At 38.9% G+C, this 26,130-nt stretch overlaps 3 protein-coding genes across 7 annotated transcripts; all 3 read right to left on the bottom strand.

Annotated features, from left to right (window-relative positions):
• Positions 1 to 9,035: 9,035 nt before the first annotated feature.
• On the bottom strand, positions 9,036 to 10,712 carry tmem18 (transmembrane protein 18). The gene is made up of 5 exons (XM_046374063.1): positions 10,528 to 10,712; positions 10,233 to 10,350; positions 9,745 to 9,799; positions 9,525 to 9,618; positions 9,036 to 9,423 (listed from the first exon to the last, which is right to left on the bottom strand). The coding sequence occupies exons 1-5, from the start codon at positions 10,624 to 10,626 to the stop codon at positions 9,325 to 9,327; spliced, it is 465 nt and encodes a 154-aa protein (XP_046230019.1). The 5' UTR covers positions 10,627 to 10,712; the 3' UTR covers positions 9,036 to 9,324.
• A 1,697-nt stretch (positions 10,713 to 12,409) lies between these two features.
• Positions 12,410 to 15,723, bottom strand: LOC124050130 (uncharacterized protein C1orf115-like). 3 transcript variants are annotated; one of them, XM_046372305.1, is made up of 4 exons: positions 15,154 to 15,723; positions 14,242 to 14,273; positions 13,956 to 14,121; positions 13,229 to 13,340 (listed from the first exon to the last, which is right to left on the bottom strand). In XM_046372305.1, the coding sequence occupies exons 1-3, from the start codon at positions 15,463 to 15,465 to the stop codon at positions 13,989 to 13,991; spliced, it is 477 nt and encodes a 158-aa protein (XP_046228261.1). In that variant the 5' UTR covers positions 15,466 to 15,723; the 3' UTR covers positions 13,229 to 13,340; positions 13,956 to 13,988. The 3 variants fall into 3 exon arrangements, with proteins under 3 accessions (XP_046228262.1, XP_046228263.1, XP_046228261.1); XM_046372307.1 differs by lacking the exon at positions 13,956 to 14,121 and having other exon boundaries at positions 13,203 to 13,340; XM_046372306.1 differs by lacking the exons at positions 13,956 to 14,121; positions 14,242 to 14,273 and having other exon boundaries at positions 12,410 to 13,340.
• Positions 15,724 to 15,855: 132 nt separating this feature from the next.
• On the bottom strand, positions 15,856 to 26,052 carry si:dkey-119f1.1 (Structural maintenance of chromosomes protein 6-like). Of its 3 annotated transcripts, none has more exons than XM_046372298.1 (27): positions 25,921 to 26,052; positions 25,402 to 25,553; positions 25,058 to 25,193; positions 24,514 to 24,619; positions 24,252 to 24,388; positions 23,633 to 23,694; positions 23,450 to 23,530; positions 23,232 to 23,333; positions 22,865 to 22,984; positions 22,622 to 22,720; positions 22,264 to 22,410; positions 21,592 to 21,680; positions 21,309 to 21,473; positions 20,965 to 21,143; positions 20,490 to 20,691; positions 20,229 to 20,343; positions 19,835 to 19,995; positions 19,552 to 19,687; positions 19,162 to 19,242; positions 18,781 to 18,951; positions 18,190 to 18,327; positions 17,810 to 17,955; positions 17,587 to 17,712; positions 17,297 to 17,402; positions 16,973 to 17,125; positions 16,660 to 16,757; positions 15,856 to 16,419 (listed from the first exon to the last, which is right to left on the bottom strand). In XM_046372298.1, the coding sequence occupies exons 2-27, from the start codon at positions 25,516 to 25,518 to the stop codon at positions 16,323 to 16,325; spliced, it is 3,270 nt and encodes a 1,089-aa protein (XP_046228254.1). In that variant the 5' UTR covers positions 25,519 to 25,553; positions 25,921 to 26,052; the 3' UTR covers positions 15,856 to 16,322. The 3 variants fall into 3 exon arrangements, with proteins under 3 accessions (XP_046228254.1, XP_046228255.1, XP_046228256.1); XM_046372299.1 differs by having other exon boundaries at positions 25,402 to 25,532; positions 25,921 to 26,037; XM_046372300.1 differs by lacking the exon at positions 25,921 to 26,052 and having other exon boundaries at positions 25,267 to 25,403.
• Between the last annotated feature and the right edge of the window lie 78 nt (positions 26,053 to 26,130).

Here is a 26,130-nt window from a genome sequence, read left to right as displayed (position 1 = left end):
AAACAGAGAAACAACGTTTCTTCACAAAAACACAGTCTTCCCCATCAGACTGGCTCTGCTCATGTGGAGAAAATGAAATGTGGTAGATTTGTTTTCTTGATGAAAAGCACCTGAACTTGAACTCATTCAGAAATCTTGAGAAGACTGAAGATCAAGTTGGGTGGCTTGTAGCTTCAAGCAAGGCAGTTTAAAATCCGAAGTGGCCCAGCAGATCTTAATATATTTATTTTAAATCAGTGTTTGTTTGTGTGCGGTAAAGGATCAGAAAGTTGTTAATATAGGCTTTAGTATTTCTCCCTTCATGTGTGTTCAGGCTTAAAGGCTCCAGCCATGCAAACAGTGTTCCTATTCTTCTTCTTGTTTCTCATGAGAGTGATGAGTGCTTACAAACTTTTGTAAAGAAAAACAACGATGTTTCATTACATTTTGCACATTGTTTTTTTATGAAATTCATCAAGAGCGTCTTTATTGGTCCCTCCTGAAGTCTTCTATTTTTATTTTAATTTTAATGTGTGAAAAAGAAGCTGAGGCTTTTCTTATGTCAGACTGGCAAACTGGGTGACAACAAAATCCTCAGATTACTTTTGTATATTTTTGATGAATTCAACTGAAGTTTATTATTATTTTATTTTTGTTTTATTTGTACTTTAGTATTTCATTTTATTTAGCCAGCATAGGGCTTGCCTAAGAAACAGCAACAAAATTAGCAATATTAAAATAACAAGCCTGTCAGTTAGCATCTGTAAGCATTGCTTATTACTATGCCTTCAAAGGGAAGGGGTCACATGTATGCAAGTCTTTTTAGGCTCAAAATAACACACAACCTCAGGGTTTCCTACATGATTTGCCACCCACAGTGGTACTGAACCCTCTCCTTGAGCCTCACGGTGATTTTCTGCATTACAGTGCATCTATGTCACAATATTCTGGTACGTCACTAACCTCCAACACCACCTCCCCTCCCTCCATAAGAGTTGATGAGTCACAGTGTGAACAGTAGATGGACATGAAATCAAAAGTATGTCTTTGTAAGACATTGAGAATCTGACTTCTGTCAAACATCTGTGCAATTTGAAATCTGTCAACAAGATGCTTTGAAGGAAATTTAGCTTTGTAAAGTAATTCAACCTGTCTTCTCTTTCTCCCTGACAGGAAAAACCATAGCCGTTCAGAGGAAATGAAGCATCTCACTCTGAGGGACAAAGTTCTTAAATTCATCACAATAATGGGCTATGATTCATGCATTTCAGACCAAATTGGCATAAGTGACAAAGGAGACACTGTCCCTAGAGTGTACATGTTGTCCAGACACACGGATATGTGTGAGTATGGACATTAATAAGCTTATTTCATTCAGCAGGTACTCAGTCCGTGGCTCCATTTTTATGCATCAGCTTTTCAGTTTCTTTTCTAGGACTGGGCAGAACTGTGATTAAAGTGGACCTGTTTTCAGTTTTGCTTTCATAAATACCGAATGGTTAATGTCCTCAGATGTTTTATGTGTTTATATAAGGGTGTTTGTATGTGTCCACCCATAGATTTATGAGTGTGTTGGGAGTTTAACACACATGGCAGAATCTCTTTGGAAAGAAATTCAACTAAATAGTAATCTGCCTGTTTGATAAACTTATGTTGTGTCTTGCTCTATGAACTTAATGTTTGATTCTTCGGATTATACAATGACCTCTGCTATCGAAAAACCAAAGTTTATTTTATGTGTTCTCTGTATTTCAACATTTCACTCGTTTTATTACAGCTCTCTTTGTCACTTCATCTCCATCACTTCTACATCTCTGGTTCTTTTTTCCTGGATCATATTTTCCCCCCTCTAGCATTTCTTTTGTTGCAGTTGTTTTTTTGGCGGGCGAGGGCTAGGATTTGGAATTCTGAGTCCATTTGAGGAACAAAATCCTATTTCGAAATAGACCATTAAATCAATGGTCTTTAAGTCAGAGGATAGGGGTTGATGGATTTGGTGTAAGGAGGGAATATTTCAAGCAGGACATGACATAATGTTGCATCAGAGAACAAAAACTGTGGGTTTAGTTATATTTTATGTTTATGTAACTTAAAGGCAAACCTCTTCATAATTTCTGTGAATTTTCAAAAATGCTTCTTGGAATAAACTATGTATTTCTGTACCAGTTATATGGAAAATAGAGAATCTGTTGAACAGGTTCGCCTCCAGTAAATTAATTTCTGTTAGTTTCTATCTTAATTTAGAGAGTCTTTTAGTCAGTGCACAGCTGGTCAGCTGAACATGCAAAAAATGGAAAAATTTGTGTACAAGCGAGAAAACATTTTAGTATAAATGGTTCCAATAATGAAAGGATGACGTTGAATGGCTGACGTTGAATTGCTATTTATTTCAAATGGATCTGCTTTTCATTAAAGCAAATTCATATTTTCCCATTATTTGGTACCATATTACATTGATGTTTCCAGGAATTAATTGGAAAACCATAGGATTAAGTAAAGAGTTTGATTTTCACATATTTTCTTGGACTGTCAAGAAATTCTGTCCACATTGCATGACAAAGCTCAAACATCTTGCTGTAAAAGAAACTCAAACTCAAAAGTGCAAACAATCTACTCAAATACTATTCATCTGGCTCTGTTCCTGTATCTATGGCAATAGCTGATACTGACATACAGATAATGAGATACAGTCTCAATATTACTGTCTGTAGCAAAGACAAAAAGACAAGTTGCCCGTTTGGTGATACAAGAATTTTGTCAAGGACCAGAGTGGAAGAATCGACATCAAGTTCCCGATATGATCTGCAGTTTCCCCACAATGCCACTGGATATCTGTTACAGAGAGGAACGAGTCACTGTGGGAATGCCGATACAAACATGAGAGAAGGATGAGTAAGTTAAGGTGGAACCTGGAGGAGTATGACACTGGTAATGATCTCACCTGAAGCATAAATCTCACAGTGTCAATGGATTGTGCTTGAGTATTTTATTTTTCACCATCTGGACTTCTAGAAAAGACTGAACTGCAGTAAATGATTGTCCTTCCAAAAAAGTTTACACATCTGGTTTGAGGAATATTTGTTGCATAAAGAATCAGTATCACTGGAATTTAGTATCTAATCTTGAAGCTAGAAACCCCTGACATTCCAGGCTACACCCTTAAGATCAATAATCCTTTGGTTTGCATTCCTATAATCAAACATATTTCACTTGGAACTCTTTTTGTAAAGACCTTAATGTTCAAAACAAGCTGCCTCTTTTAAGTGAGGCTCACCAAATCAACATCTATGTCTACATCTCTTTAGAATTAACTGCATCCTCATACAACAATTTAGTGCTGCTCACCACCACCACTACTGTGAATTTACAATTGTATTGTACCTGTTTGCTTCTTTAATTTTTTATTTTTCTTGTATGTTACATTTGGACCAGTTTTTTTATTTTTTTTTTTGTTTTTATTTGTGCTATTAAACACATTTTAGAGAGTTAGTTAGCCAGAGAATAAGCTTAGAGAAAAAATTGTCAAAGTTACCAATTTTTTGTTAAATTTACAAAGATGTTATTAGACTTTTTAAGAGGTAAATTTGTAATCCTTGTTTTCCGTAGCCACTCTGAAAGCAGATGAGTGTGAGACTGAGAGTAAGTCACTGAATTGACTGAAGCCCTTTGTTGAGATATAGTGAATTTCATAAAAAGAATGCAACACATTAGTTAAATTTAAATTAATATAATTCATTTTTAACTACTTTGTATTGATTTTTTTAAACATCTATATCATAAATAAAAGTATATCCTACTGTAATGATCTTATTGTCATCTCTTGCAGAGAGGAACAGGCTTTCTATATCACCAGTGTGCAGAATGTGTCTAATGAAATCTGTCCATATAATCATGTATATCACAGTGACTCATTCACAAGCACACACTGAGTGAGTCATCTATCGTGCTGTATCAATTACTCCACTTTTCCCTCCCTCTTCCTCTCTTTTCTCTTTATTGCATTACAGAGCATGCCCAGTCACAGTGTGACTCAACAAGCAGAGACGTGCTGCTACAACACACCACCACCAGGTGAAAGTATGCTGCTTTTAAAGCTCAAAACTACAGGGGAACATTTTATTTCAGCCCTCTTTCACCTCCATAGCATTTATAAGTAATATATAAACACTTATGCATTCTAAAAATTCAGAACACCATGTAAAACATCAATAAAATTTGATAATTTGCTAATCCTCTGCAACATATTTTGGATTTTTTTAAAAATATGCTTTGTGAATTTGATGCCAGCAACACATTTCAAACAAGTTGTGAAAAGGAAACTAAAAATCTGGAAAAATTCTGAAATGTTCACCTGTGTGGAACATTGCACAGGTAAGCAGGTGATAGTAATGATGACTGGGTACGAAAGGGACATCCTTGAAAGGCTTATATGGGCCAAAGTTCATAACTTTGTGGCACACATGATTGGGTAAATGATATTATTGCCTGGGCCCCTGAACACTCCGTAAATTAGTTGTCAGTAAACACTGTTTGTCTGTAATTGATTGCATTCTGACTTTATTGAAGTCTTACACAGCAACTCAACTGTTTTGGAAAGAGTATTGTCTAAGGTCCGGGTAAAGGATCCATTAAATAGTCTACTAATGTTTAATGAATGATTGATGGCACATATATGATATCAGGTGTGATGACAGTGTGTTGTCTTTTGTTGTCTTGCTCCTCATTTATGCCTTCTCCTGTATCATTAATATTGTTTTGTGAAAAAACATAAATAAATTGCAACATCCTTTCCGACTATATTAAGTCAAGTCATGCAACACTATCACTATTGGTACAATTCATCATTAAACCCACTCCCCCGGCTATAGGGGCCAGAAGAAACAACTTGAACACAACATTTACATGCCATCAACTTTAAGTTGATAAAGATGTGGCGAGAACTTGTTAGCAGTTGCTTACACATTCAGCAGTTACAGAGCAGCATTAGATTCATATTGAGTCATTTCTCTGGCCACCTGACCTGAATGTAAGTCCAATATTCATATTCCCTTTGGATCTGATTTTCCTCTTCCAACTCTTGAGGGAAATATCTGTCTCTTTAGCTGCTAAATGCTCCACGATGCTCACCAGCTGCACACTAACTGTGTCTCTCTGCTGTTTGGTGCTGAGCAAATAGAGTACAATGGGTTTATCAGAGCTTTTTAGCTAAAACCAGCCAGTGTGGCTGGGAGCAATGCTGTGAAAGTGACCTAGAACAGTAAGTTTGTGACCACACAGCTATACAATGAGCTTCACTGTAAAGCTCTGTAAAGCCAATGGGAGCTGCAGATGTGTGTCATAAATTGTTGTAGGTTCACCAGCTTTCACAAGCTTTAAGTTATTCTATATTTAAGGTCTGCTGCTGCGCAAGAGTTGTGTAAAAATGGTTAAAACTGCTCTTGATTAACATGACTTTGTAATAAACACAGAATCTTGGACAAACATCTTTACCAACCACAGCTGTTGGGAACCACAGCAAGAGCCAACATAAACTGTATAGAAACAGTGAAAGAGAACATTGTGACAGACAGCAAAAACACTGTCATCGTTAGAGTTCATTTCCTCTCTGTGCTTGAGACATAAACTCAAAGCATCCATGGCAGTATCTGGTTTATACAACATCTGCTTATCACATTCTTTCATATGCAGTAAAGAATGCATTTAAGGATTATCTGGCAGTTGGCCTGACATGAAGTACAATCAAAAACATCCGTGACAAGTCAGAACTCACATGAGTTTTTAGGATGAAAAACTTGCATTTGCAAGCATTTTTCAGAAATGGTTTAACCTAAATCCCCTACATTAGTTTTGTATTTTAGGCGATGTGTGACGCCCATTGAATAAAAAATGATCTGCGTATACATTAGAGCTGGGCAGTTGTTCAATAACATCATTTATCACCTCTTAAAATAACCATTTCATGACATTTTTCTCATACTGAAAATATGCACCACAGCCACTTGTATTATGCCAACTTCTATGTACAACCTCAGACTCATGATGGATACTTCTCATATACAATGACCAAATGTGATTATCTTTTTTTTAAATTCCATTCTTCTTCCTTATTAAAACCTGGTGTTACTTGAGGCAATTTGTCAAATTTCACAGAGCTCCCTCTGGGGCCACAAAAGACTTTAAACATTTTTTTTTCACTAATGCAGTTGTCTGTACTCTCCAAGACCTGTAAACTGACACTGATGTGCAAAACTGGTGGAGTTCCTCCTGGTGAAAAACAGTGTGTCAGTTGCAAGGCTACAAGCTCAATCCTTTGGGGATTCATTTTAATTTCTAGTTTAGATCCCAAAGTTGCCACACAAAAGGTACCAAACATGTCAGGCTGATTATACGCACAACATCCATTTGATGGAGTGTTGCATGGAATATGTGAATAGTTGGGTTAACATAAACTATATAGACAAAAGTATTAAGACATACCTCTGTATAGGGCTGTCTTTCAGGAGCTGGAATAGACCCTTTACTTTCTGGGAAGGGAAATCTTAATGCTTCAGCATACCAAGACATTTTGGACAATGCTATGCTTCCAAATTTGTGGCAACAGTTTGGTGAAGGTCCTTTTCTATTCCAGCATGACTGTGCCCCAGTGCACAAAGCAAAACTCCATAACCTCAATAGCCCTGACCTCAACCCCATCGAACACCTTTGGGATGAACTGGAACCAAGACTGTGAGCCAGGCCTTTTGGTCCAACATCAGTGCCTGACCTCACTAAAGGTCTACTGCATGAAAAAACCCACTTCAAAATCTTGTGGAAAGCCTTCCCAGAAGAGTGGAAGCTGTTATAGCTGTCTCTGTATTTAGAATGTGATGTAATTAAAGTCCCTGTTGGGATAATGGTCAGGTATCCCAATATTTTGTCTATATAATTTATACCTCTGTTTTTTATCATATCTAGATAAATCTTCAGTGAAGAGCTGCAACAAGATTATGCTCAAAGTATAAGATGATATTAACTGTAAAAAAGAGAGGAGAAAACTAGTTATTAAGGGATAAATTTGCGGCGTGTTATTAAAGTATTATCAAAATACACTGACAACATGACAAGAAGCATGTTTTGAACAGATCAGACAATTCTATAGCTCTGCACGCTTCGGTCATGTGTGAAATTTGGACTGCACAAAACTTACGTGAACCTCAGCTTGAGTTTTCACACCATAATGTACTGACGTGATTCATCCTTGGCAAGTATGTCAGTTGCTGTGGAGAAATCTTCAAATGTTTCTGAAAGCATTTTTACAACATTTTTACTTGTTTTGTGATTTCATATTGGCAACATCATCATTTAGGATTTATTGATATGTCAGATCAACCTTAAATTAATTAACCTCTTTCACAGTTCTGGAAATTGTTTCTGGGGCCATATTAGTACCTTTGATGCACAGCGAGATTGATGATGATGATGATGATGATGATGATGATGTGAAATAGTCATCCTGCCATCAACCTATCACAACAGAAATTGCTGTATGTTTGCCAGTTGGTCACCTTGGTAACTAAGTGTCCACTAAGACTTTGTCTATTTGTTCATTTTTGATATGAACGCTGCACTTCATCTGCCTCAAGGTTCAACAAGTTTGTTTTACAGTGCATTTCCCTGTGTTAGTCTTGTGATTTTTATCACGTACATTGTTCCCCACCTTTCATCCTGAACACTGTGAACATCTCCTCAATCCTTCTTTCCAACAGGTGTTTTTCTTTTGTCCAGAGTGTTTTAACACACAGGATTGCAGCTGACTGGATTCAGATGTCATCCAGAAGCAATGCACTGTTCTGGATGACAAACCAGATGATAGCAACCATATCTGAGATGTATGAAATGGTGAGCTTGGCTTCATCTCTTCACCTGACACTTTGCCCAGCATCATTTTTCTTTTCCTCCACATCCTCTTTAAGGATAACTCGAGCATATGACTGCAATCCAATCACTCATGTCCACACTTGATGGATTCAGACAGATGAATGCAGGCAAAGCATACCAACACATGTCAGATGCGTGGGAAAACAAAGAGGGAGTGATATAAACCAACAAAAAAGAGAGCAGTGAGCTCACAGTAAGACATCTGTCAGTTCAATGCAATGACAAAAAGTGAAAAAAGGAAAGGAGCGTGAGATAAAGATAAAATCTCCCAAAGAATCTGTTTTATGTCATTTAATCCATACTGCCCTCTAGTGGTGCATCCCCAGTACTTTTTGCAAAGATAAAGAGAGGCGATTAGTAAACAATTTTTCATGTCTATGACTGATAAAAATTGTGAGGTGAAGCGTGTGAATTTTTTCCAGCTAAACAAGTCAGGCAGGAAAACCGGTTTAGAGGAATATTTGGCTGATGGCTGGATTGAAGTTGTAAGAGAAAAGAAACTACTATCTGCCCCCAAAAGGATTTAACTTTTGAAGAATTAAATCTGGGTGTAAAATCCTAAGAGGACTAGTGATAAACTGTGACTGGATGCGGGCCCTGGTGTGCCCTTTTAACATTACACATTGTGACATGTCACAGTAGGAAAAAGCAGAGACATGAATAATAGAAATAATGATGGCTGAATTCCTTTTATCTGCTTCAGTTTCAGGGCATCCTGTTATTGTGCACACTGGTTGTCATGTCTGCCTGAGAAAAGATCAGAGCCATACCTAATGTTATCAGTATCACCTTTGCTTGCTCAAGACAAACTCACTTTTAGAGCGTTTGTTGACCTAAACCCTCTTGGCTTGATGCGAGATTAAAACTTTTCAAGATCAAAATTATTTATTACATTATGCTGTCTCCTAATCTTGTCAACAGATTGATAATCAGTCATGATTTACGCTTAATCCATTACAGTCCTGATCACACAAATAAAGTTGATTGGTAAAAAAATAATAATAATAATAATAAAAATAAAAAGTTCTTGAAAACAAGATTCGTTCTTCCTCTCTTCATGCTTCATATTCTGCCCTTTTGCAGTCTTAAATCTAGCTAAAGCACTGCAAGATTCTCAGGCCTTAAAATCAAGAGACACATTTAAGTCATTCAAAAACACTTTATTTTTGTTTTTAACACACCTTAAAACAACAATAAATATAAAAAGCAACTGTCCAATTGTCCTTTGGTCCTTTTAAATCTCATGGTGCACAGCACATTCAACAGCATCTGTCAACAGCTGTTACCAAAACAAAACCCCAACAATGCATAATCATTTTACAGTCACAAGATGCTGCATTCCTTCTCCAAAATTCAGGATTAGCACAGCAGAGACATTCATTATTAATGCCTGCAAACAAATCTCATTTTTGGACCTAATAAGAGGGATCAGTCATTCTTCTCTCTCTTTTCTCTGCGTGCTTTTCGCTTGAGCTGAAGTGTCTTCAGCTCAGTCATAGTGGAAAAAGTCCTGTACACCCACACCATCTGTCAAAGTGCAACACAGACATTTACATGACAAGATGATGAGTAGTGCTTTTAATGTTGTATTTATTGTGATGAGGATGATGACAAACAATAAAGCTTACCACAATCAAGACTGTGTTCAGGAGAAGAGGGATAGAGTAGACTAAAGATATAAACATGCCCTTGGAATCAAAGTACTGGAAATTGGAAAAAGACCTGCAAGAAATTATAAAGTTTAATGATTTTTGTATGCATCATGTTTTAGTACAACAAAGCCTCCACACACAAATTATTTCACAAACAAAAGTGACAAAATAAAATTCTGCTGAACATCGATATTACCTCCAGTTCATGGCTGCCAGCTCATTTAGATATTCAGCACTATACACCAGGCAAACTGTGGAGAGAAGCAATGTCAGTCATGTCAGAATAGTCTCTTTTGTTGGACAAACCCGAACAGGGTATACAGGATTATTTTACACTGTTTTTTTTTTTTCTTTACCGCTAACACACACAATAACAAGTCCTTACTTTAAAATAAAATGTTATTGATTCCTAGCACAGGCATTTTCAACTAACAGACCAGAGAAGATGGAAGGAATAGAACACAAATGAGAGAAAAATAAACCAAAAACAATAACATCAAATAAATAATCAGAGGTATAAAAAATATACAGTATGTTACCCTAAACTACATAAAAGCAATACCAGCAGAGCAGTTTCCTCATAATCCTGATCAAAGCAGTATGTTAACATGTAATAATGCTCGTTATCCAAACAACAATTCTCGTTAAATCCTATTATTGTAGTTTTTATTTTTATTCACTTACCCATTAGCAGGAAGTGACATATCTGAGCTCTGTAATACCTACAGGTCACCACAGTCAGGCACAAACACACAACATGAAACACCAACAACCCGATGAGCCAAGGCTCCGACCACTGCACCTACAAAAGGTTAACAAAAAACGAAGCAAACACTTGACAACGGTCTTTTGAACTATAACTGCTGCAATGGGGTAACTGTGATTAATTAAAGACTATCGATCCATGATAGCTAACTCCTGGCTAGTTAGCCCATCACAGCTAGCGCAAGTCAGCAAATAAAATATAACGCTAACTTACGGACATGAGAAACGTCCATATGGATGTAATTCTTAAATTGCTGAACCCATCGATGGGGATAGAGCTAATATTCTTGGCTTTCTGGTCCGTCATCTCCATAAAGAAGGTGTCTAATGTAAACAAGTACTACGAAGGAAAACTTCTGTCGCAGTAGAATTGCGTCACAGAGGCGACTGGCAAAGACGTTGGGACAAGTCTGACCGGAAAAGAGTTTTGTTAGTTTGCAGTAGTGTGAACAATGGCAGAGTTCGGAGGTGGTCAGATATGTATTGTGCCTTTTTTGTTCAAATTCAAATAATAAACAGCCTCATGTGTCGTTTCATAACTTCCTCAAAGATAAAAGTCTGAAAAGGACATTGTTGTCGTTCATAAGAAGGATTTAATATGAGGACATACTTTAGAGTGTGTGCCATGCAGTTTGAGAAGGACCACGTTCTTGCTCACTCAGACTCGGGCCTCAAGTATCTCAAACCGCAGTTAGTTAGAATTTTTTGGAGTGGCTGTGACTGTGATGTGAATGAAATGAAGTGTGTTAATAGAGAGGTGCTGATGAACTGGATTAATACAGAAAAACAGTCCATAACATTACTGTTAAACCCACCAATGTGTGTTGTGTTTCATGAAGACCCTGACCAGGACCACATGCTGCAAAACACTGATCTAATAAAAACAAAAAATTCATAACCTGCAAGTGTTGCTTTAGATTTTTTTTCTCTTCTTTATGCACCTTTGAAGGAGGTGAAGTTGTGCCAGAAATCCGTGCACTGCTTATACGACAAACACCAATCCGCTACAACATTAAAACTACTGGCTGAATGAAATCAATAACACTGAACACCTTGTTACAAGGCAATGTTCTGCTGCATTTCATCTGAATGTTGCAACACTGGCCTTTTTATTGCCTGAATAAAGGACACTGATTTCACTACAAATTAATAAATAACTTAACAAGTGAATTAATTTGATGTGTAAGATTTATAAAGAACACAGGAGTTGGAGAAACTGGTGTTGAGCCATATTCTCTCTGGACCCCTACTGAATAAATGGTGTGTCTCTGATGAAGACTGCAAGTATTTCTCATCCAAAAGCATCTTTTTTGTTTTCTGGAGATTCTGTGATTTGCACATATCTGTTGTACACATTTGTTGTATTTAACAAGGTCCACTACTTTTATTTCCAGTCAAATGACCTGTCAGATGACTGTAACAAGCTCCTCCTCACATCTGAAGAAGGTGATATGGCGATAATAAATGTATTTGGTTGCATTATTTAATGTGTAGACTATTTTTGCATTTTTTTAAAGCTTGTATTTCTGTCCAGCACCTAATATTTACTGCCTTTGGATTTACATCCTTTTGTGCACTTTTCAACAAGGTGATTTATCATCACGTAAATAATTAGGTTTTTTTTTTGGTCTGGTGGTAAGATTCAGAGCATGACTCAGTCCTGTCTTTGTAAATGAAACTAATAAATTGTTTCTGTTTTTAATATGTGAAAATATTTCCTCGTTCTTTATCGTAGTTTCTCATGCTTTTAATCTGAGCTGGCTCTGAATTACAGAATCTCTTAGCATATTTACATTACATTACATTACTTACATTAGCTTGCATCTTTTATGTTAAGTAAGACTTTGGAAGTTAGTAGCTGTTTTAAAGACACCTTTTCAAGGCTTTTTTTTTTGAGACCTTAAATTGTTTCACAAGCAGAATCATTTAATTCCTGTACATCTGGATAAACACCAACCTGCCTTTACTGTATTATAATATAGTTATGTTGTTAATTTCTCCTGTATTGTTCTTATCTATTTACAGAGATAAGAACAGGAAACAGGAGACAGGGAACCTATTTTTAAACAACAACAACAACAACAGAGTAACAGAAACATTTTTTGTGCACAGTTTATTATGACACACCAACAAATGTCATGATTTGCCAAACTTTAAAAACAGAACAAACACATAAACAGTCAGAGTCAGACCATGAACCTCCAATGTGAGCATCCTCTTACAAATGCTTCTCAGATCAGCAGTCCAGTTGCTCCTCTCTGAGATGAGGTGGGTGACCTGCTTTCTCAGCTTACGCGTCCACATCCCTTCAGCCTTAATTTACTTGTGTTATGCCAACAATGATCACTTCCCTGTTCACTCGTTGCTGCCTGTAGCAAGTATCTGTCCTGATTCTCTTTATCTGCAGGTACAGTAAATGTTCCCGACCTGCCGCAGGTTGCACATTATCATTAACCTTCTGCGCACATGCAAACACCAGCTTGATCAATAAAAGGCACATCAGTTTTTCAGTAAACAAGGGATTAATAAGGGCTTGAGCAATATGTGATTCAGACTACAGGAGTACGTGCAGTATAAAAAGAAAGCAATTTTACAGACTCTGTCTCTAATTTTATAATCTTAACCGTCTTTATTTCTGCAAATCTGGATCTTATGATGGATCAACATGTCATATTAGTAAAAGTAAAGAAATTACTGAAGGCTGGGACAGTTGATTGGAGCGCAGTCATCTAAGTTTTTCCTTCTTTACTCTGTCAAAAAGGTTTATTGAACAAACAGTCAGAACATAAAAATGTAATTTCAAATACACAGACATTATAAACATATTAAAAGTCTTTGGTCAGTGTCCGTGGGTTCGCTGTTGTTTGTTTGAGCCGCAGGTGGCGCAGCTCAGGTTGTGTTTCTGCCTGGGTGGAAGTCCGGGACGAAAGTAGCAGCCACTGTGATTGGAGTGGAGTAGCCGAGGGCAAAATTGTACAGACCGAGCATTAGACACTTCCAGGTGACGCGAAGTGCCTTACCAACATTCTGAAACGCAAACACACACATACAGATTCACCATTAACTCTGTAGGATTTAACACTTACACAATAAAGGTAAATTAATGTGGATCATCACCAAGCCACAAATTGATTTGAACCCAAGTTTTATTCTCACATTACTGAGATGATGGATTGTGCTGCAAAGGTTTTATAATTGATTTTGGCAGAATTGAGTTTAAAAAAAAAAACAAAAAAAATTATGGGAATCGAAAACTGACACAGGACATAAATTCAGGTGTTTAAACAGAACCCACACATGCGGTGGTGTCTTAGAACAACAGCACCACAGGAAGGAGAGCTGCAGTCTGCACTTATCCCCAAAATGTAAACAAAACGCCCTGTGAACCCTATTGTCTCCAGCTGTGCTCTCTGAACAGGAAAGGGCCGACTGGCTGAAGCGGATACAGGAAGTCAGATGTTTGAGAAAAAAATAGAGAAAAAAAACGATTGTGCTTCCTCGCTGTAGTAGGTAAAAATCTAAACTGATGATTGAATCAACTGATTATGAATAGTATAGTATTATAATATCAGTCCTGTGGACAGTGCTTAAAGATTGATTTGTCTACCATTTCCAATGGTGAGAATGAACTTTCACACTTACTCCCATGTTTTATAGTAGCCTGTCAATTTGCTTTCACAGATTTATGTGGGCCATGAACAACCGGTAAGAGTCTGTTCCTGAGAAAGAGTACCCGGAAGAGTAGCCAGTTTCTGATAAACCTATTGTAGCGGTATGTTGTTTGGGATCAGACTCCATAAGCCGCTTCCTTATAAGTCACACAAGAGAAGATTAAATGTTGTGCAGGTGATATTATCAAATAATCAACAATGCATCTGAATTATGTGAATGAGGCTAATTGATTGACGCCTTATTGAAAACATCTTACTTTTCACATTTTGATGGGCCCAAATCGAAAAACTACAAGAAAAGACAAAAGTAAGATCAGGTCAAATATCTTCACAGTGTAGTACAAAGAATAAACATCAATAAACTGCTTGCCACTCATTTATGATTTGTTTACTCAACATTCCACATTTTACACAACCTAATAAGAGACTGTTTGTGTTCAATCTTTGCAAGTTACTGATTAACTAGTTAGAATATTGTGGTTTGCGGTCATAGTTTGTAAACTGTTTCCTTATCAATCACACGTGAGTGCGGGTTGTAAAGCGATCTGTCTGGTAAACAGGCCATTGATGTTGTCTTTGTGTGCCATATTTACCCAAAACACACTGAAAGAGTGGCACTGAAACCCAGTCACTCAGATATAAAGTGATGATGGCAGAACAGCCTCTTAAAGTGGGTGAACAGCACATTCAGACGTCCACATTGTTTGTCAGGATGTTCTTTTGCCTCCTCTGCTGGACTTTCAGTAAGCAGGCCAGAGAGGTGACACATATGAGGCTTTGTTCTTTAGTGAGAGTAATCTCAGTCAGTGATCTTAGTCTGCCTGGAAAGTCAGACCTGCAGTCCAAAACGAGCTGGTGCTCATTGAGAGGTTGAGGTTTTATCTTAACTGGGATAAAAGTTGATCAGATTTGTTTACTTTTATGCCAAAGATCCGTGAGCTCCAAATCTATACAAAATTCAGTTCCAGAAGTCTTTTTGACTAGTAATTAATTCAGTTATCAGACACTAGACGGGGATGTTCATGCACTAACAAAGTAACAAACACACGGTACCACAACACCTTGAAAACAACTGTAGTTCACATTGTTATTTCAGTAAGAATCACACATACTCTACATGCAAGGCTATTTAATTTTAACATGAGAAGAAAATGTTACAAGACACCAACCTTCTTCACTTTTTTGTATTGGTCTTTCTTCCTTTTCTTCTTCTCTTCTTTTAACTTGACTTGTGCTTCATCATCTATGAGGGGCTCGTACCTCCCTGGCAGAAAGGCAAAATGAATTTCTCTGTGGCACTTCTCATGTTGTCTGCTGTTGCCCGCCGCTGGCTGGCTGTCACTGCGTCCTGACTGCTGCACACTCTCCTGGTGATCTGGACAGTCCACATGCCGCTGATACTTCGCCGCTTGTACGTTCAGGGTCTCCGCTGCTGCTGAATTTCTGTCAAACAGCGCTGATGGAAGAGATTTGGGCTTCATGTTTTCTGCTTGTTGCAGCGCTCGGGGATGAAATAAAGAGCACTATCCCTCAGGAGGTCAGGTATGCTGTCAACGGACGTTATGTGCATGAGTGGAACTGCATTCCAACGGACCGCCTTGTGTGAGGGATTTGGCTTGAAGCCCTTAAAGGTGCAAATCCTTCCTCTTCACAAGACTGACCTTAATAAGTCTCTGGGTTTCACATGTTGAATGTTTCAATGCAGAACCAAACCAGAAACGACTTTTATCCAGTGAATAATGAGCACAGCTGAGAAAAAAACGTCAAGATTATGCGTTTGCTGTGTCCGGTCACATTGTGGTGAAAGTGAAAAAGAACTTGAATTATGACCTTCAGTAAAAAAACAGACTCGATATAGAAAACCTCCCCACTACAATCCTGAAAAATATGCTTTAATGCATAAAAAACCACAAGAACAAGAACAATAAATATAGCTTACAATGGCATCATTAATTCTTTCAATGTGCCATTTAACAGTTAAGTTTGCAAGGGACAGAAAAATACTGTCACACTGGTGTACTGGTACTCCTTGTGCTCTGCCCCTCAATGCAACCGTACTTACACCAACGTATTGGTCCATGAATTAACTTAACTAACCATTTAAGTTCTTACTAAGCAGAACATTGAGCAGCTGTAACTGCTTGAGAACACAGACAGAAGTCAGTCAGTGTGGCTGCACTGCCTTTAATTTCCCAGAAGAAGAGAATCAGAACACGACCCCACGTCCTGGAGTCAGACCAGCGGAGGGTCTCAGCGCCTGCTAGTGGTCTCATTAGCTCAACTCCTTAACACAGATACAGTAACAGACGGACCACTTCCCTCGAGTAAACTGGCAACACTACTCGTCCTCGTCTCCGTTTCTTTGTGTGTTGTTTTGGCCACGGTCTGGATCTTCAAGGCGGAGGATGCGAATGATTTTGGTCTCAGGAAGAGATCTGGAAGAAAAGCAACAACAAAAACAACATGGCCTTTGGGGTTAAGTGGCTTGTGCTCTTTTCCACGGAAAATAAGCAGCATATCAAAATATAAAAACTGTCTTTTCTACCAAATTAATTACTTTGTCATCGCACATCTATTGAGTGTGTACACAGTATCTTAGTCAATAAATTCACATCTGGGTACTCAAACTGCTTGGATATACAAATATATAACCAAAGAGATGTATCAGTGAATACCTCATGCTCTGTGGGGTGAGGAAAATGAACTGTCTGTATCGCTGACCGGCAGCCACCTTCAGCATCATGTCCATTGATATCCTTCTGTTCACCATGTCCTGATTAGGCAAAACAAGACCCATGATTCAATAAATAAGGTGAAACACAGTGAGATAGTTTGAACTCCAAACTCATCATTCGTTCAAGCAGGAACTCTAAATGTACCCTGTAATTTAAAGCTATTAAAGCAGAGACCATCTCAGTTTGCCATTAAGGCTGCACACACTCATATCCAGACAAACTTTAAATATCAATAAAATCTGGCTCTTATTACCATGTAAACATCAAACTCGTCAAGACAGCGGAAAGGCGCCTCCGTGATGGCCCAAAGAGAGAGAACAAAGCAAACAGTGGAAAAGGAGCGCTCGCCTCCGGACAGGCAGCGCATGTCACTCAAGTCAGCCTTGTTTCCTTGGCCAGGCTGCACCTACAGAGGAGTGGACGAGATATCAGTTTTGAGAGAAGACTGTTGCTGTGACCTTTTAGAATTCAGTGTGTCTGCTGTGATATCATTAAGTCTGTCTTTTGATTCAAGTCAATGCCGCAAATCCAACTGGTCATTCACACAGTCCAAATTACATTATTGAATCAAACTTACTGAGATGGAGAGGGTTTCATTCTTGTGGTCAAAGGTCATACTTCCAGTGTAGCTTCTCTGGGCCAACATGCTATCAAAATAGTATTTACAGCGGGCCGAGAGGAACCTGAATGCCAAGAGATGAAGAAAAAAAGGCATGAAATGGACAAAGAAGGAAGAATGAATTCAACAGGTTTATTTTTTGATTATGTTACTCCCTTAACTTGAAGAGAAATAGAACACGGGGCTAAATCAAAGACCTTAAATTCACATTTGACAGCATAATAACCATTTTCCATTTTCCAACATACCTCCTGAGGTCAGCGTAAACCTGGAGCCTTTGGTTCATAACACTGTCCAGACTTCTGATGAAGCTGTTGAGGTTCTTCATTTGCTGTGCCATGTTCTTGTAGTTAGCCAGAGCCTCTCTATACTGCCTGGATGTGGGAAAGTTAGGAAGGTCAAAAAGTCTGGAGAGGAAGGTTTACGTGCTAAGCTGTTCACGTCCTGAGCTCACACACCAGAGAGACATACCTCACAACCTCCTCCCGGTCCCCCTGTTGCTCCTGCTGGGTCGTGATCTTAACCTTGATGCGGCTGATCTCACTGTCCAGACTCCTTGCTGTCCGTCGAACCTCCAGGCGCTCTGGACAGATTTCGGTGGCCTTGGCTATAGATGTCTGAACCACAGTGAAACAATCAACTTCTGAGGCTCATTGCAGATGAAACTGCAATGTACACGTTATCATTTATTGGTCATTTTTAAAAAATGTATACTATAGATTAAAAGTGCTCCAGGGACACAAAACTAAAAAACAAAAACAGCAAGAAAAATGTCTTTGCTTTTGTCTAAATACTGCAAATGCAAGTACTCTGTGCACTTAAAGACAACATCGTATCTCCACACAACATACCTGAAGTTCCTGCTCCTTGCTAGCCAGATTGGCTTCGAGGGTCTTTATGTTCTGGAGATGGGCACTTCGTTTCCCGTCATAGTGTTTCTTGTGATGCTTGCACCTCATCACCTCCTGATCGGTTCTACTCAGCTCCTCCTGTAGCAGGACAAAAAGAAAATGAGTAACCATGTGAATTTCTCCCAGCAGTCAGGGGACAGTGGCTTCTGTGGGCAGCCTCAGGGGTACAGCTGGATGGCGTTTGGTCATATGTTCCATGAGTCTCAAATTTAAACCGCTCATCAAGATCACAATCAAGTAAAAACGTAAGGCCATTCTTAGTAAACCTTACAGCTCTTTGGCAGAAAAAACGCCTCCCAGCAAATCAAGTACGGCATTCAGTTCTCACCCCAGGAACATGAGACACCACCAGGAATATAATTAAACCTGATTTATGGGAACAACATAAAGACGTGCTTATGATAGACTTTTACAGTTTTCAATTTGAGCAGTTAGGTCGGGCTAAAATATGGCACTTTGTGCCCTGCATCCAGTGGCACATACAGTTAGTAAACTAATCAATATTTCGAGCAATTTGGGGCGTAGCTCTACCTTTGTTGAATCTGCTTCCTCGGCGACTGTGTGGATCTGCTCTTTGTGCTGCTTGTACTCTCGCTCTGCCTTCTCATAAAAGGTCTTGTGCTCAGCCATTTGAGCTTGTGCCTTATCACACTCGACACGCTTGGAGGAAATCTTGGCAATAATCTCCTGAAGATCTTCCTCCTGTGGTTATAGAGACAGCAACATATGACATAGAGCGTCTGTGCTTACTGAATGAAAAAATAATGTTGAATGTGAATTCTCAGAAGACTATATATTTGTTGTGGAGAAAATTCCATATTTTCTTTGCTATTTGGGGCTACTTTAGAGATTAGTACAACTGAGGTCAATCAAGTCTCATTATTGTACTGCACTGATGTGTTCTGTATGTACCAGGGGCCTGAGGTCCTCTGACTGAGGCTCTTCCACGTTTTTCAGGTCAGTCAGCTCCAGCTGTAGTTTTGTGGCCTTGTCCTAGAACAAATACACAAACTTCATGAGAAATTTATTAATCAGATCACAGCAGAATATTTCAAGTTTGACTTTGACTCTATTTTTGATTCAGCAGTTTTACATATTTTTTTTTTTTTTTAATTTTCCCATAAGGCATCTGTTTATTTTACATTTATCCATCCAGCTGAAAAAGCTGTCATGTCATCTGACATAACATTGCTGATTTTTTAAAATTTGATTTTGGAACTGTGTAAAAAATACGTATATATTTGTACTGAAACCGGAACCAGAAGCATTACAGTCCTCATCACTTCAAGCTCAGAGATTTACTTTGGTGGTGTTCTGTTCTATGTGGGTTCTTCTCAGCAGCCCTTCATTCTGTTTGATGTCTTCATCTAACTTTCTCATCTGTTGCTGGAAGCGATTTGCTTGAGCTTTCTGGTTCTCCACATCCCTGTGCAGGTGCCTAAGAGAAAAAAGATTAACCAAGTCCTTTTAAAAACCAAGAGGTCAGTTGAGACGTCCCTGTTGACCAAAAGAATCCAGAGACGTTCTTACTCTCACTGATTCATCAGGTAAAATTAGTTTCACTGTACATCAACACCACACACACCTGATCTCCTCCTCAACATCTCCTGAGAGGTACTTGGCTCTGGAAAGCTCAGCAGTGTAACTGCGGTTGATGAATATCTGATCTCCGTCCTTAGAGAAGGCCTGGGTACAGTTCTGAGGAGGGTTTCTGCCCTGCATCACTCGCCGAGCCTCTGTACGATTCTGCATGCACACGCACACCAAATAAAAATCAAAGCTCACGTCAATACAACAAACATTCTGAACACTGAAATGACATACGGACTAAAATTGCTGTTTTTGTTGTATTACAATATACGGTATGAACATGATACACGAAAGGTATATTTAATCCATCTTCTTACGTAGTTTGCATTAGCTTCAAATACATGACCACATATCTTGTGCTACTCGGACTTAATTGTGAAGCAACTTACCTTAATGAGTAGAATGCTCTCTATACCCCTTTGATCAATCAGGCAGTTGGCCACAACAGGGTCATCAATATCTAGAGCTTGCAGCACGGAGGGGTATTCGGGGTGATTCACTGCCCTGACACAAAGCAAAACAAACCAAGATGAAGTTTTCAGATATTCACTTCATCCAAAATATATCATGTATATGTTTAAAATGTACCCCCCATCCTTCCTCCAAGCAAATTTAAAAAATGTTCTTGTGAATATTATGCATGTCCTCACCTCTTTCTTGTGTCATGGACAGAAGGAAGAAAATGGCTGGTGATGATGGCAGGTCTACGACCAGGTGGGAACACTTTGGACATGAGTCCCTGTAGCACCCTCTCATCTCCATGGTTATCGCAAGTGAAGGCCTGCAGCTGGCCTTTAAGACATACCTCTATAGCCAGTGCGAGTTCGGGGTCCTTCAGACTAATGTGGTAACCTGTAAGAAGGAAATATGAAAGGAGAAGGCAAGTTAGAAGTGCAGCTGACAGAAGGACAAAACAAGGGGGAAATGAAAGAAAAAAGTGACCTAATTTTAAATAACACAAGTAAGAAAACATCTTAATGATTACATATTTTATTATACTGCCAGGCAAAGTACACTGTAACTTTCTAGTGTTTTATTTTGCACATTATGCATAATTTTATGATTCAAAAGCAAAGAGTCAAGGCCCGGGTTGTAATTAAGGAACAACTGGGCACCAAGTCTTACCCAGAGGTCCTCGTGGTTTGTGTTTGAACTGGCCCTTTCTGTGGGCGTCCTCGATGGCACTGAGGAGTGCGGGCATCTGCTCTCCAAAACGCCGCAGGCGATTGGACCGACTGCTCTCCATAGTATGCAGGTTCCTTCTGTTGGTTTCAATGGACCTCTGGAGCATTTCATGCTCTCTCCTGAAAAAAAGAAGGAAGAAGGGTATTTATGTTATGTTTTTAATTTGAGATGGTCCACCCGTCAATGTGTAGGGATTAGATCTATCTGGTAAATGAAATTCTTTGAGATTGTTGGATTCTTGAGTTGTCCCATGCAGCTTCAATGGCTAGTTTCTATTCTCCTACCTCATCTTTCCCTGCTCCTCCTTGGCACGGCTGCAGGCAAGCTGATACTGGTCAATCTGCTGGTCCAGAGTAGAGATGTGGTGCATCAGGTTGTCCAGCTCGGCCTGTATCTGCTCCATATGCTCAACCCTGGCCTGGCTTTCTGCTCCTGTTGTCTGACTGATGCTAATAAAATAGGGATAGGATGAAAACCACAGGGGAGACAACATAGATTAAAAACATGTCTCAACTTGAATGTGACACATGGCAGGCTTGTTAGGCATGAAGCAAGAGGAGGTCATACATCAGATTGAGATCATGTATCCTTGAAGACAGCTGGACCTTGTCCTTTTCCAGGTCCCTCAGGTTAGCCTTGCATCTGTGGACCGTGACCTTGTTCACAAACATAAATGTAGAACAGAAACATTGGTTACACAATAATGTCACAACGATACCAGTAACTCTACATGTTTCTGCCCTAGATTAGGTCTGACATGATGACAAAGCAGAAAGTTATGATACACAGCTTTTTTCTTACTCTTCAATCAAACATTTAATTAGTTGAGTTTATCTGGATTAGAACAGCGTAAACAAAGGCCCATATGCCGCTTAATATCATGTTTAAATAATTAAAAGAAGATCAAATTGTTCATTGCATGCCCTTATCTGACAGCTACAACCAAGAATCACTCTCAGTATTCATAGGAAAGTCACTGAACCTACTGACAGTTACTATCCACCTCAAGTCTGATTTATGATTGGGTGCTCAACACTTTTTGATGAGTGTCACTCGACAAAAACAGTTGTTCGCCATTTTCAATTTGTGCTTCAGCAAAAGGTTTGCGAGTCCTCTCCATGCTATACAGAGACCTCTTGCTGACAGAGAGCTCAAAAATATGTCGTTCCCGTTGAGTGATGCTCATCAAACATGTCATACACCCTACCATAAATCAGGCTTTATTGTCAGAACACTCACCTCGCTGGATTTTAAAATGGTATTTCGTCTCTGGACCTCGGTCTTGAGCTCAGTACATTTGGATTGGAGCTCTGAGAGCTGCTGCATGATCTTATCCAGCTGTTCCTGGCTCTGCTTTTGCTTCCTCTCGGCCTCCTCCACCTTATTCTGCATTATCACAAAACAGATCAGAGAGGGAGGGGGTGAAAGGTTAGAGGTGAGAAGCGGACTATGCAGGGACAATTGTGGTGATACGGTCTGAGATACAGTTATAAAAATTCTCACACACAGAGTTCTTATCACTCTTGATGATGAGAATCAAATAGACTTGCTTTTTACAGTCTTTAAACTCGATTTTTTTTCTTTAATATTAACTCACCTTCCATTCATCCACCTTCTCATCAAATTTCTCTGTAGCACGTCTGTCTGACTGCAGCTTCTCCTTCATTGGCTCCAAATCCTTCTCCAACTCAGCCACCTGCAACATTTAAGCAATAGTCAATAACAATTAGGTAAATGATCTTTAAAGCAATTATGGCATTAATTCATTTTCACCGGGACAAGGGGGAGTGGGTGTAGGGGTTTGGAAATAGAAAATGTAAATAACGGGAGAAAAATTCACCAGGGCCCAAGCCATTTGATTCTGCAACTCCTGCAGTTTTTTATGCATTTCTTCAAGTGACGCCAGGCTCTTGTAACGGTCCTCCTTCTCCAAGTACTTCCGCTTCAAGTCTTTCAAGCACTGTAACAGTAACATGTAAAACATGATTAAAAAAAGAAAGGTAACTATGTTATCAACTCCTGAGGCAAATCTTTTGTTCTTCAGCTTTGTCTGCATTGTCTGATGTTTGCGCTGGGCAGGTAGTGTAAATGGGTAGGTACTGCTTTTTTCCCCAGCATCAGCAATTTTTTGTAATGCTCAGTAAAGACAAGCAGAACTCAGTCGTAGCCACGTAAAATATGAACACGTTTGGAAGACTAATTCTTACTTCACCATGTTGTTCAACTTTCTCCTCTGTGATACTCTTGGTGGTTTTGATGTAGACAAAGTCCTCTCTCATCTGCTCCAGCTGGGTAGCTTTCATAAAAAACTGCAAGGTGTGGGGGGGTGTCAATCAATTACCAAGAAAAATCTGTATCTATCTAAACTCACAAAAACAACAGATAAAAGATTCTCATTTAATTGAGTTTATTTGTATATTATTACCTTATATTTGTCCCCCTCTCCTTTAGAATGTAAGAAGTATTTGCTCATTTCTTGAGTGAGAACGGACACAGGATTGTTGACCTTTGGAAGAAAACAAGCCAATGACTCCTTCTCACCAAAACAGCAATGCAGGTTCATCCCACAGGATTTCATTTTGTTGTAATGAATTTAAACAGCATATACCTGAATATTGAAATTGTCCAAGATGGACAGGAGATCTTCCTTTTTGTTTGAGACAAGATGACCTATGAGAAGAGAGAAAAATACATTTATGAATCCCTAATGCTCATAATTTATCAAGCAGCTACATGAAGTGGTCATTTGTGTACTAATATTTCAATTAATCAAATAATCCTCTAATTTATAAACTGTCAGAAATAAATGAACATTTTGTAAAGCAAGGTGGTGAGAATTAAAACTGCTTTTCTTAGTTTGAACAGCTCATAACCAAAACATATTCTCTTTATTATAATGTCAAGACATGGGAGAAGAAGCAAATGCTCACATTTAAAAGCTGGAACTATCAAAGTGAAAAATGACCCAAATGATTATTCATTACCAAAATAGCTACCAATTCATTTTCTGATGATTAATTCATTGTTTCAGCCTCCAGTGACCACATTTGAGCTTGTGCTGTGTGCTTGAACATTTAAGGTTATAAACTACTTATAAACCTTCAGATACACATGTTTTTATAAATATTTTTACTTTAAATATGATAAATCGCTGTAGTAGCCCACTGTAGCAGCAACCTCTAATCAAACTACTGTAAGAAAAATAAACAACTCTTCACAGTCGTTACCTGATTTGCTCTTCAGTTTATATGTTCTCAGCCCCTCTCGTGTTATTCTCAGGTCGATAATGACGGACTGACCATACACCTCAGGTTTGTATGCATCCTTTCCTTTGTTACGCAGGGTGATCGATACATCAGCTGAACTGAGGAGACAACACACATTACATTTATAGAGAGTCAAGTGGTGCTAAATTAAATAGAAGAAGACAGATCATGAAAGGTACCTGAAACTTGTCTAGGAAAGAGCATGGCACAGTGCAAGGTTTACCTTTCTCCCTCCTTCACAAAACCTTTGAGAGATGATCCTCTGTTTGTGGCCAATGCATTCCCACCCAGGGCAACTATGAGAGCTGTCAGTATGGCACTCTTTCCACCTGTGACAGCCCAAAAGTAAATAAATGAGATTATTTAGTTACTGTAATGAACAAAATAACTAAAGGGAAGATGAAACAGACAAAAGAGAACAGAGGATATTCTAGAAAGAGGGTTAACCTAAAGGCAAATCAACACTGACCCCTGACTTCTTAGTTTATCGTACCAGTGCTCATCTCTTATATTATTGCTAACATGGGTCTGAATTGAAAGTAAAAATCAGTGAAATGTTACATTTAGCACAACTTCATTTTTTTATTTAGCCTGTGCCTACCAATCAGGGTATAAAGTTAACCTTTAAACCTCGATTGGTTTTAGTAACAAGAACGAACTGAGTAATTCTTGTTTCTGCAATGGGAAACAGGGACTTAACTTAACACCTGTTTAAAAGATATGAATACACTCTTCAGGAATACAAAAAGTTCTGTGGTTACACTCACTTCCATTCTTGCCGACAACAAAGTTGACATTGGAGCCAAAAGTGAACGGGCCGAGAAGCGAGTGGCACATGAAGTTCTTCAGTGTGATGCTCTCCACAATCCCTGCATCACTCACCACCTCACCGGCACACGGCACCTAAACACGCGTTATTAATGTCACCACTCTACGATACACGCCACATTTATGATGCAAAGTGTTACATGCCCACCTTGAGATTGTCCTTTTAGCTTTTCATAACAATCTCAGATCTCGTCAAAGACCAACAGACGCAACTTCTCTGTGCGAACAAAAATTACATCATGTTTTACGGCACGTCAGTGAAGGTGCAAACCTGTTTACTCACATGATCATCGTGGTCGCTATCATAAACTTTCAAATCTTCGCCTTCTTCATCCTGCACAGGTTTGGTGCGTTTGGTGGACTGGTGGTCAACAACGGAGGTGTTTTTCCTTTTTGACATCTTGGGCACTTAGCCTAATTTTAGGGGAAATGAAACTGAAACAGATGGCACACCGTAGTTACCGTTCCTAGCGTAGAGTCAGGTTGTTACTTTAACTTTAAAATGTCACTCAAGTTCTCCAGTGGTTAAAACGGCCAACGATCGCAACGTTTGTGGATTTTGTTAGTTCACTCCATGTGTCTCAAAAACTAAGGTCAAACGAAAGCAGTGACAACAACAACGTCAGCAGGTCACATCTGGTTAGCCAGGTTACTAAACTAGCTTAGGTGGCTATCTAACGCTATATGCTAAACAGAACATTAGCAACTATCCAGAGAGACAGTAGCATGCTTTGGTTAGTTTTGCTTCGTTATACAAAACTTAAAGGATAGCTATGATCATGATTGTGGTCTGACTGCTTACCTTAGATGGCGAACTCAACAAACGGCTGACGGGAACGACCACCAGACTTACCGAATTCGCGCCCACTATTCCACAAGACATCTCGCGTGAATACACGAGATTCTTCTGTCAGTCATTCCTAACTGGCACAAGCTGCTGCTCTCTGCCTTGCAGAAAATGTATGACCTAAATGATTCTAATAACAGTGGGAATTATGATCAAATCTAGTTT

Source organism: Scatophagus argus, chromosome 19, assembly GCF_020382885.2.
Source record: "Scatophagus argus isolate fScaArg1 chromosome 19, fScaArg1.pri, whole genome shotgun sequence".
Lineage (NCBI taxonomy): Eukaryota > Metazoa > Chordata > Actinopteri > Scatophagidae > Scatophagus > Scatophagus argus.
Note: the sequence above shows the minus strand (reverse complement) of the source record. Positions and strands in the feature narration are given on the sequence as shown.